Source organism: Galleria mellonella, unplaced genomic scaffold (assembly GCF_026898425.1).
Source record: "Galleria mellonella isolate WM207_F2 unplaced genomic scaffold, CSIRO_AGI_GalMel_v1 utg172, whole genome shotgun sequence".
Lineage (NCBI taxonomy): Eukaryota > Metazoa > Arthropoda > Insecta > Lepidoptera > Pyralidae > Galleria > Galleria mellonella.
In genome coordinates this window covers 2,826,976-2,839,441 of record NW_026442015.1, presented here as the reverse complement: position 1 = coordinate 2,839,441, position 12,466 = coordinate 2,826,976, and the positions used below count along the sequence as shown (strand labels likewise).

At 32.8% G+C, this 12,466-nt stretch overlaps 1 protein-coding gene across 2 annotated transcripts in view; it reads left to right on the top strand.

Moving 5' to 3' along the window:
- LOC113523059 (Krueppel-like factor 3) overlaps nucleotides 1-12,466 on the top strand; it is a 47,838-nt gene that overhangs the window by 16,548 nt on the left and 18,824 nt on the right. For both annotated transcript variants that reach the window (XM_052893065.1, XM_052893064.1), the window contains exon 5: nucleotides 1,245-1,329. In XM_052893065.1, the coding sequence (XP_052749025.1) occupies nucleotides 1,245-1,329 (85 nt within the window). The remainder of the gene's footprint in view (nucleotides 1-1,244; nucleotides 1,330-12,466) is intronic.

Below are 12,466 nucleotides of genomic sequence, written 5' to 3'. Positions count from 1 at the left end.
ATATATCGTATAAACAATATATAAATTTTATTGCTACCTAGTTTTTACTCTCATATTCATTTTGTCACAATTGAAATTGTTTTCAACCCACTTAAAAAGGAGGAGGCTCTCAATTTGGTTATAATATATATAATTATTTATAATTTATGTAAATATTTATTTTAATTTCTGGTTAGCACTACTACTGCCCACTCACTACTTCCTATGCCACTGTGTTGGGTTGACTGGAAGAAATCTCTTTTAGAGATAAGTTCGCCTTTGCTAACATTGTTATTAACTTATTGTTGTTATTGTATGTTTTAGTGCAATAAAAAAAAAAAAATATATATATATATATATATATAGGTAATTTTTTTATATACTTATTTATGCGCCGATTTGGAAAGTTATTTTTTTATCTGAAAGTATATACTTTTATTATAATCGGTTCAGTAGTTTAGTTTTTACAATAACTGGTTTTGTCACGATTGGCTAGTAACTTTTTTTACCCCGAATAAACTCATTCATTTCATTGATGTTTTTCTGTAATTTCTACTAATATATGAAAAAAAGCTATTACATATTCACATGCTGTTTTCCGCTTGCATTGAAACTCCAATTTCCAATTTTGCATCGCATGCATGCATTTGATGCCCGCACACGACGCTCACGAGTCGGCCGGTTTTCGGAATTATTTTAGAGTGCCTTGTCTAAGTTTTAGAACTATATAGTTTCCTTATGTTACAAGATGTTCCGTCTGCCAGCAAAAACTCAGCAGTTTTAGCAAAAACTTTTCAAATATATATACATAGTTTTGTACGTTTTATTTGAAAAGAGTCATTGCTGAATTTCTTGCAGATTCTTTTTAGCAAATAATGACAGCCCAAACTCAACGGTAGAAATATAAAAGAGTGACGTTATAAAAAAGTTATAAGTCTATATTCAAATAAAGATTTTTTTTAAAATTCTGTGATCATAATTCAGTATTAATCATTTCATCAACCGGCTTTAAAAAAAAAGATGGGGTTCTAAATTCTGTTGTATTTTTTGTTTCTTACCTTATAACTCAGTTATTTATAAATCGATTAAGAAAATTATCCTTATTTCCTGTTGGTCTCATAGAAATTTCATCAAAAACCATTCAGTAGTTTGGTTTTAAAATCAAAATGTCTTTAATACGATTGAAGTTACCATCTTTTTTTTTTTTTGTGGAGATGTCTACTAGTTTATTACTTATTAATTATTAATCTTTATTTTTGTCACAGGCTTGCGGGCCTCCGATTCAGCTGGAGCCAGTCGACCTAAGTTTGAAACGCCCACCGACGCCACGGCGACGTCTGCGTGCTATCAGTATGTATTTGCTCTATTAATTATATTAGTTTCGTTTGACCTTTAAATTGACTCGAGTTTGAGTATTCTGATTTGTTTGGTTTCTCATAACATAGGTGTTTATGCATATAAAAAAGTTCTTTCCGCCAGGTCGATCTGACGGGATTCGAACCTTTATTTCTTTACTATCCAGGTCGAGTAGTATTGTTCCTAGTTCAACGTTGCCAGATTGGGTATATTTTTCGCAGATTTTGAGGTATTTTTTTCTTTTCGTGAAATTTTGTGATAATGAAATTCTTGAAAAGAAAATTTTTGGAAATTTTGGGTAACAGTTTTAGTAGGAGGAATACACAATATTTGGTGACTCCTGATCAAATATTTTTTAAACTAACAGGAATTTATAAGATCCTAATTGTAGCTTTTTATTATGCCAAACAATTAGTTAAAGTTCTATTTCTTTAAGGCTATACCGTAAATACTTGTCATGAAGGTGTGCATGAATGCATGATCAAGATTTATGGCCCATCAGAAACACCTCCTTTTTCGCGTCGCGCATGTCTCACAGTTTAATAGATCCGGTAACGTATAGGTACAGTTGTCACCCAGTAGACCTTGGACCCTACATGACAAAGTAGTCGACACCTACTAATAACTAGACAATAAATAACTTATCGTTTGTCTGTTCACGTGTTATGCGGAAAGTAGATTACAATTATTTTTTTATTATTACTTATTTAGTAAACTTTAATACATAAAGTAAGTGTAAATGGCGGACTTAACACCATATGGCATTATCTACCAATCATCTGTAGACAGAAATAACAGAAAATATGTAAATCAAAACAATAGTTCAAAAATAACATATTAATTATTGTTCGACTTTAAAAAACACTTAGAAATTCTCAATTTCTCTGAATTTTTTTTATGTGTTATATCTTTACGTCGCTAGTCTATGTCTATTTTCACAATTATTTTTACTCCTATTTTAATCTTGTAAGATTGAAACTGCATGTTTTCTTTGGAGCAAAAACTGTTTATTACGAAGTAAAATCTATATGTAACACCATTTGCAATGTAGGTTATCTACGAAACATCTCGTCATTTATCAATGTGTTCACAATTGAAGTAGCTTTTCTTTTGCGGAACAATATGTAGGTACTTGAAATTATAACCATATTCACATATGTTTGTATGTCGCAAACAGTCATACAATATATCCAATAGTGAGCACCATAAATCCTTGTAACAACAGAGCCAAATTACAGATTTTGAGTTAAACTATCCAATATTTATTTACTACTATCTCATCCTTCAGACCAACAATTCAAACAAGCAAGAGATATAGGCGATTGTTACTTAAAATTTACTTAGATAGGTTCTATCCTGGATTAACACATAAGATATGGGACAGTTTGTAGTAAGAGCTCGATAGTAAATGTTGTATAACCGTTGTTAGGCACATTATATCTATACTATGTTAATTAAAGAGGTGCGAGTGAAAGGGATCATGCCATACTGAGCCTATATGTTTTTAAGGCCTCCGCACACGGTGTAGAAGATTTATAGCAAAATATTTAAACCACGTCTATTCAAAGAGAGAATGGCAAAATTTATACGTTCTGTTGTCATATGTATGTACTAATTTTGCTGTTTAAAACAAGCTATAGATCTACCTAAAGGTATATTCTAACTTTCCCCTATAGACCAACTCCGTGGACGACCTTCGTAGCGTTGTGGCAAGCATATCGCTATGCGCAAGTTCCAATTTCGATTCTCGGTTGGGTCGATTTAGGAAACGATCTTTTCTAAATTGATTTGGGTCTGGGTGTAATGGGGCGTACCCCCAGATAGTCGTTCTCTGGTATCTCTGTTTATTTATTTTTTTTAATGGATGATAATCGAATGGTAACCCCGTCTGCGCTAACGGTCCCTTTGAGGGATGATAAGTGAGAATGTAAAGGCTGGTCTGTTAATCCATCGTGATAAATACACCTGAAAATTAGCACGATGATTTCCAGGGGAATCACGGGGAGGTCCACCTAATAGGGTATATTACTAGCAATGAGATTGGAAGTCCGCATTACTAACAATCCCTTTCCTTCCGCCCTCCCCGGGTATCTCTGTCTTATGAGATCAATCAATAATTAAGGTATTCTAGCTTAAGAATCAGACAATTGGTGTCATTGTATAGCACTTATTATAATGGAATTCACTGAAATATTCTTAATGACTATAATAAATGAAATAATGTTTATTGCTATATTAGCCCGTCATATCAATCCAAAACACGTGTAGCTTTTTAACGGCAGAAGCATGTTTTAGACAGAGACCTATGCAAACTACTTTGTACAAAATTGTTTTATTCTCCCTATGAAGTTTTTTTTTTATTTCTGTTTTAGTCTATTTTATTAGAACTAATGAAAAGTAAACAGGTTTTGTTAAAATTGTCACAGAAACACTTGTCTAGAATTAGTAACAAATCGAAACCACTCGAAACATCAATTAAATTGCTGATTCATTTAATCGATTTTTAACTTGTACCTACTATTACATATCAGCTGATCGTCTTATAGTTGGATCAATTATTAATTTTTTTACATTTTTATTAAATTCTATTGAAACAGTATAGTCTATTTCAATAGATCCGTCAAGAGGTGGTTACTGTGAAAACTGAACTAAGATTTTAGTTTCTTAATATCCGAAAATTACGAAGTAGGATAAACAGTATGGATTACCGACTCGTGTGTTGTCCCACTAACTTAGTTACAACTAGTTACGCTCTCGCGTTACTTACTATCTCTTGTAGGACAAGGAAATAGGACCATTGTCGGTGTATTGCCGTGGCAATTATTGGCGTATAGGGCAAGCTTTTGCGTGATACCTAGTCTTAGATTATTAATGATCTGTTATTTTAATGAATAAGGATAGAGTAGTGGTCCGTGTATGCTAATGGTGTACGATCATGTGACGTAACGTGATACCATCACCATCACCATGTGATTTATTTCCATCGAAGAATGGGGAAGGTAAAAAGCCGTTAACTGTTTACTGCTGAACATAAGCCTCCCCCATAAGGGGGGTTTTGCCAGTAGTTGCCATGCTTGGCAGGCGGGTCGGCAATCACAGTTAGCTTTTGGGATTTTTTAAGAGGGACGCTACTGCTCATCTTTGAATCATTAAGTTCCTCTAGTGGTCTCTTACGACACCCATGGGTAAGAAGGGATGGCTCATTCTACGCAATGAGGTTTCCTTCGTGACTGTTATTTTTTAATGAATAAAAATGGATAGTGAACTTGTACTATTGACATATCGTCATAGTCGTAGAATACTGACGGATCTGACAAAGATTACATATAAAGATCCGACAGTATTCTACGACTATGACGATATACTCACGAGTTATTAGTGAGGGATGATACCCGTAGTTGAGGATGAAGTCGTCTTAATTTGCTCATCATTGTAAATAATTACGCTATGAATGAACCACAATTGTTTCGAGAGGGACTGCGTTAAAACGTATACCTGACATAATATTTTCCTTGCTCAAGTCATAAAAAAAAATAGTTTACAATGATCGAAGATATTGCATACCATAAGTACTAAAATCAATTTAGAAACCTTTTTTATTTTAAAAACGGTTGAAAAGACTCAAAAAAAAAAACAAGTTCCTGTTGATACTGGCATTATTACACTTAGAGATCACTTAAATCTTAAATATATTCGAAAAATTCTTAACACCAATCCGGTGCTACCTAGCGTGCGCATACGCTCTTATATTAAAGGACATTAGAATTGCCCGAAGGCCGAAGACGCTACCAGTCCAGGTCACGCCATCGTTACAAAAACTAGAAAACTATTGCATTATAGCGAATTTGTTAACGAAAATTCAACTCTACGTCATAGATATAAGGCCTCGTAAAAGAAACTACTATCGCATGCCCATTTGTGTACTAACAAACTTCAACTCTATAACGATTGGCTTGAGTATTAATTTTTTTGTACGCATTCTCAGTATTAACTCGGGTGACAACATTTTATGCATGTTACGGAGAGTAATGATCAAGTACTGTTTCAAATATTAGTATGAAAATATAATTTTTATACATTGAAAATTATGTAACAAACACATGTACTTTTCACGTTTTATAATTTCAATAAGTATATTTTTAACTTTAATAAGAGATAGCAAATTTTTATAAATATTAATTGGAATAATCTTTGAAAAATACGGTACAATAAAAGTTTTAGTATCAGTTCAATTAATGTAATAACACTGCATAATTAAAAACGTATAACAATAATTATCATGGTCACACTACACTTTAAAAACGCATTACCATCGCCGCATTTGGGTGTGGGCGAAGTAAATAGATTGAGCGTGCATTGATAAATGGAGGATTTTGTTAAAAAAACTTGATTGACATGACGGTAGAGTTGGGTTGGGTTATTTGCATAACATACTGGCTTGTTTAAGTTTTATTACGAAAGGAAGGCATATCCTTTTTTAAAAGTTAATTAAAACCTATTTATCTGTCTTCGTGCTAAGTTAATTTTAAACTTTCGTGTTTACACATATTTTAAATACTAAACACGAAGAAAAAATTTGCACCAGAAGAAACGTTGGCATTAACTACACTGGTAGAAGGGAAGAGCAGAGGCAGTAAATAAATATTATTAGTGGCGCTTACCAGTATAATTTCTTGACAAAAGGATTACAAGATGTCAATAGTAAAAGACAAAACAGTTATAAAAGGGCATATTTAAGATAGAAAAATAAAGTCTGAAAAGATAAACTTATATAAAAGGAGGTCTATCGCCAACAGTCTACAATAAAGAAGCAAGTATGTAGGTACTATTTACTTGTAATTATATTTTATTACATTAAGTTCCGATAGTGTATTTAAAATTCATGCTAAGTGTTTTAATAATATATTGATCCCATTTTTTTAGGTTAAAGTGAGTTATGAGTACACTACTTTTGCTAGTATTTATTAAGGAATATAAAGTACATAACTGGAAATATTTAAAATATATTTTTGAATTGTTTATATAAACACCGCGGTTACAGGATATGTTTACTAAGTTTCAAAAACTTCGATTATATTTTTTAGGGAAAGTCGTTTAGTATCAGAAATAGTATACAGAATAGTACTAACACTGGGTTTCGGCTTGGCTAGTAATATAACTAGATAAAAGACTAACCTCTTATCTTTGAGCTCTATTCTAAACCTAATCCGCTTCAGTTTATGAATTATGTTAATGTTCGTACCACGCTCATCTTAATGTTAATCGCTAATATCGAGGTCGGGGCGTGAAATAGTAGTAAATGTTTTTTTCGGTGTTGTACTAAATTAAAAAAAAAAAGAACTACATGCATACAGACCGGATGAGACATCGTTGGCCATTTTGACCTCCCTCCACGAGTCCTATCCATAATATGTTTATCCTCTTTTAATAGGACTCTTAACTGAATATAAGAAATAAAAAAAATCGTAAGATAATGTTTTAGACGGTAATTTTCTAGTATACCTAAACTTTAGTAAGTATTAAGGACTCGGCTACTATTGAAGTAGTGAAGGAAATCAGATTTACGTAAATCGTTAACTACGCTAACATTATAATATATGGTTTATATTCTAGTGTCGTGAACGTTACGATAATAGTGTTATTGTTTATCGATTAACCAAGTAGAAAAAAAATGTGGTATGAAGAAATTGTGTTAGTCATTATTTTAAATTAGGGCCTCATATTTACTTGTTTAACCAACATTGGACCTAAATTGGTTCACATATAACTCTTCTATTGTAGTATCGTAATATATTTGACTAATTATTTATCATACTACATAGTAACTTTGCTTTTATAGCTGTACTCCGCGACTTTATACGTGTGAATCTGTTATTATTATATTAATTATCCTATTTGCTAAGTTAGATATGACCTACCCGTATACCAAATTCCATTCGAATCTGTTAAGTAATTTTTGCGAGAAACTAACAAATCACCCATCCGTCCATCCATTTGTCCATCGTTACATAATAATATTAATAGAATGTAATAATAAAAAAACCTTCATACATTTATAATGTTAATGCGTGTCTAATAGATATACGACGTTATTGCTTCAGAGTGTAATCACATTAGATATTAATGTATTATTGATAGGTTTCTAATATGATTATATTGAATGTCAAGTTTTAAGAATTTAAATTACCCGACATGATTACACCTTGCTGGTCACTAGCCACTACGCAAGTATATGAATTACAGTTTTTATTTCGTCTTTGTAGAAAATAATAGACATTATAATAAAATACTATAATTTCAAAACTACGACACATAATCCTTATTTCTTAAAATTGCAACTATTCCAATGAAGTACCGTACTCGTATATTTTCTCATACGTAACTAACTTTCAGCTGTTCGAAATACAAACACGCCACACACCGTACACTCCGATATCCAAACAATGTACAGACCGTGTATACGTCCACTATAATTAACGGCTACGCGTTGCGTACTGGTTTCGATAAAACTATCGTACCGGTTTTATCGACTACGGTACAACATTGATTTTGCGATAGGGTTGTCTTACATGGAAATAAAGGAGTAGTGTTTGACATTATAGCCTTATGTAGAACATCTTCTATAAAAATTAAAAGTTTAGTAACTAATTGCATAGTAATGTTTCAATCAATGTTTAAACGGATTTCAAAAAGGAGAATTCAACTGTATTTTTTTTTATGTATACGTTATGCGAAATTTTCGCTATAACTTTTTTAAAGTGTGAAATATATATATATATATATATATAACTTTTTAAAGTGTAAAGACGAAGTGAGAAATGAAGTATCTTGTGTTGTTTTATTTATAATTGTATTAATTTGATTAACATTTACATAAATTCTAATTTAATATCATATTCATCTCATGTTCCTGTCTTTGGTGTCTGCCGCCACTAACGTCACTATCACCACTATTCACAAGCTCTTATCGTAATATAATGATAATAAATCGAAAGCGCAAAGTAGATTGTACGAATACGGAACAATAGCGGTTGTCAACAATAATTTTAATTATTATAACTTAAGTATAATTCAATGTTATTCTGATATTGGATTTGTGTCAAGTATGGTCCTATTTATGCTACGTGTGTGACGAGCGCAGCGTTTAGCGGATTTGAAACTCTCGCTTAAATTAGTTGTTTTACTCGTACGTTGTTTATTTTTCTCCTACGTCCTCTTTTCAAAGGGTCTTCAGAAGACATTGCTTAGTGATTTCCCGTATTGCTTATTTTTGTAACTGGTGTACTTATGTGTAAAATATTTTTGAAGTACCTTGTAATTTTTACTATGTGTTATATATAGTGTTGTTAACTCTAACTATAATAGTTAGAGTCAACTATAAATGACGATATATGTAATTTCATTTAGCCACTGCAATGCTTACTGCTATATCGCCCGCATGATACCTGTTATTCTGTGAGAATTTCGGGATATCCTTCTACAAAAATTCATGTCAGATCTTTCCACAGGGTCTTTATACATGTGTACGATACAGTTTCTTTTATGCATTTACCAGCCATTCAATTTGTTCTTTTATATATGAGTACTTAGATTCTCACCGTAATCTCGAGTTAACTTTTTATTATTATATTTATTATGATAACAGCCTTTAACTGTCCACTGCTGAACAACCCCTGAGGTAGTACCAGTAGATGCCACGCTTAGCAGATGGGTTGGCAAGCGCAGTTAGACTTTGGTGATGTTTTAAAAGGGATGCTGCTGTCTATCCCTCGACCATTAAGTACTCTTAGTCGCACTCACAAGTAAGGAAGGGGTGCCTCATTCTATGCCGACGCCACGCGACAACAAATAGTAATTATAATTATTATTTCGATAAAAGCTATCCGCTTTCCGCTTTCCGCTTTGTACTAAACACGTATCACACAAGCACAAGATTAAGTTATAAATAAGTCTTATAGTGGTACTAACAATGTCTTATATTTAACTAATGCAAATGCTTGCATTATCCTACTCAGATGGTGCAAACAATGATAAATATACTTACTTACTTTTACTTCAATTATGCATATCCATTTTGGAATCTCAAATATATTGCCTTATCCACATTAGTAATAGTCGACAAATTCTGATCATCTCTTTGTACAGTTGTAAGCATATTTATTTATGTAACTGTTGTTGTTTTTGACGATTGTTGTTTGTTGTTGTTGTTGTTTGAATTTGTTGTTGTTGACGATCGGCGTCTTACTGTCCGGCTCGAACCACTGAAACTGCGTAGAGATGTTGCATCTTTGTGCATCTTCTACCGAATTTATCATGGGGAGTGCTCTGAAGAATTGTTCGGATTGATACCTGCTGCAGATTTTCACCATCGTACAACCCGCCATAAACTAAAATTTCATCCCAACCATCTGGACGAGTGGCGGTCCTCCACTTACCATCAGGTGAGCCGCATGCTCGTTTGCCCCCTGTGTTGTAAAAAAAAAAAAAAAAAAACTAAGTAGGTTTTTTTTTATGGGTGATAATGGAATGGTAGTTCAGCCTGCGCTATCGGTATACACTGGCTGGGCACCAGTAAGTGATGACAGATGAGGATGAAACAAGTCAGTTAGCCCATCGTGACGAATTCAACAATAATTAGTCACGATCATTTCCAGGGGGAACCACGTGGAGGTCGACCTAATAGGAGAGTATTTTGCTAGCAATGGGTCTGTTAGACTCCCATTACTAACAATCCCTTTCCCCTCTAACTAAGTAGTTACAACTGTCGCACTTGGGGGAAGAGGGAAAGGATTGTTAGTAATGCGAACTACTAGTCCCATTGATAGCAATATACCCTGACAGGTTGACTTGGTCGCCCCTAAAAATCATCGTGCTGAACTCCAGGTGTATTCATCACGATGGGCTAAATAACTTCCCTTTAACAGCATGAATTTGATAATTATGGTGATTGTCATATATATAACCACCTTACCACGTACGTGTACCACCTTATAACATGGTACTTTTTGCTCCTTCACAGCAGAAATAGGTAAGACGGTGTACTTACGGTTAGACAATTCATGAAATCTGTCTATACATTTTGTAAGTTATGATAATATCTCAGAAGTTAGATTTAATTGTAATAAAGTACGTACATATTCTATTCCACCATTTTAGTACACGTATATATGCAAACAATTGTTACTTATACATAAAAGATGTAAAACATTACCCTCCTTTTACATTCGCAGTAGAGTAATAAACAACAGTGTAGAACTATTGGAACGGTTAAATGGATCGTAAAGTTAAACTTACAAATCTATGCGTTAAGGCCTCAACACACTCGACCGGCGTATACGATTATGGCATCTGAGGACCTACCATGAAATGTTTTCCGAAATTTCGGAGCTAAACGAAACACAAATTTGATGTTAAAATTACATACATGCCGTTTGGAAATATTAAAAATGTTAAAATATTGTTCCTTTGGTCTTATGTGATATATTTTTTTTTATACAACTTAAAATGGCAAACAAGCTGACGGCGCATCTGATGGAAAATGGTAACCGTGATAGGATGTATGACGAACGAAATGTTAAACTCCATTTATTAACCTGATTTTAGTATAAACATAAACACGAAATTGAGTCCGAAATTTCGGAATTTCATTTCATGGTAGACCCGCTGATCGAAGCTATTCAGATATTTGACTCTGTGGTCTATGATCTTAAAATTAATAATAAAAGGTTTCTGTCTGTTCTGTCGATTATTATTACTGATTATTATCCTCAGAACTTAACTGTTTTAATAAAAAACTTATATTGTGTAACATACATGCGGCGTAGGGTGATATCCATACATCTGAGATCGGGGTTATAAACAAAGCTTTTCATTTCTTGAAATTTAGTTGGAAATGAAATTTACAGTCAAATTCTCACTCCAATTATCTTCCTCAATCCAACTTATTAATATTATCTTTTCAGAAATAATAGATAGTGTCGAAGTCTTTTTGAGATTGTCTAAAACTAAACACATTTTTAAAAAAAGAATTAAATATTTTTTAATTAATAAACATAAAATTGGCATACCTAATAGGTACGTAGCGGAAATATTTATTGCCTGAATGCCTGAATGTGACCTCTGACTACTCCTCATCTAATGGTATCTGTTATTTATTTATTTAGAATATAATATCAAATGAAGGCGAATGTAATGGACACACACAATGAATTTTATTTATATTTCTTTTTATTATTATTTTTAATAAGGAGTATCGCGACTGACTCTTGGCCACAACAGAATATAAGTGTTTTGCTCTTTTAAGGGCAAAGCAATAAACTAAGTTGTGGCCATTTTGTGTTACTAGGGCGCACGCATTAAGGAAAGAAAGGAAATTGTGGTTTATATATTTTGTATTTTTTTTTGTTTTGTTGCTTTTTTATTTTCATTCTTTTATCTCTTTTACTGTGTATTATGTGTATGTTTTTTTATTGTAATTTGTGTGCTGTAAGTAATGTAAATAAATTATCAATCTTTTTTATTTCATTACGTGATTTAATTATTCATTCATTTTACTATTCTTCTTATTTAGTGTCAGTGTTCTTAAAACCACCTTGACCAGTAGATAGCTACTCTTTTACATTGATTCGTTATTTTTTATTACTGTACCCGTGAACTTTTATATATAACAAGGTATCTATGGAAACAATTATCTCCTTATCGATTCGTCGCGGATAAGTGTGTTGACCCCTTTACAAGTAGTACTTTTACCGACCCAATCGGTATCAGTAGATGTTACTATACGATACAAAAAGCTATGGGCTATAAATAGAGGCTATAACATCAGCGATACGAATCGGAAGTATAAAGATTGTGCACACTTCATTGCTACTGTAAACCTTTAAAATATTTTTTTATGTGTTTACTCGTCATCGTAAAGTAATAACTGACGATAATTAGTGATGATTTATTATCGTTTAAGCCGTTATTGCTCCACTGCTGTATATAGGCCTTCCTCATAGATTACCATAAGAAACGGTCCTGAGCCACATGCATCCTCTACTTCCTTGTAATGCATTGGAAGTCCTCGCTTCATTTAGTAGTTATTACTCGTATTGATTATTATTTCTTACAAATATACACGTATCTATTT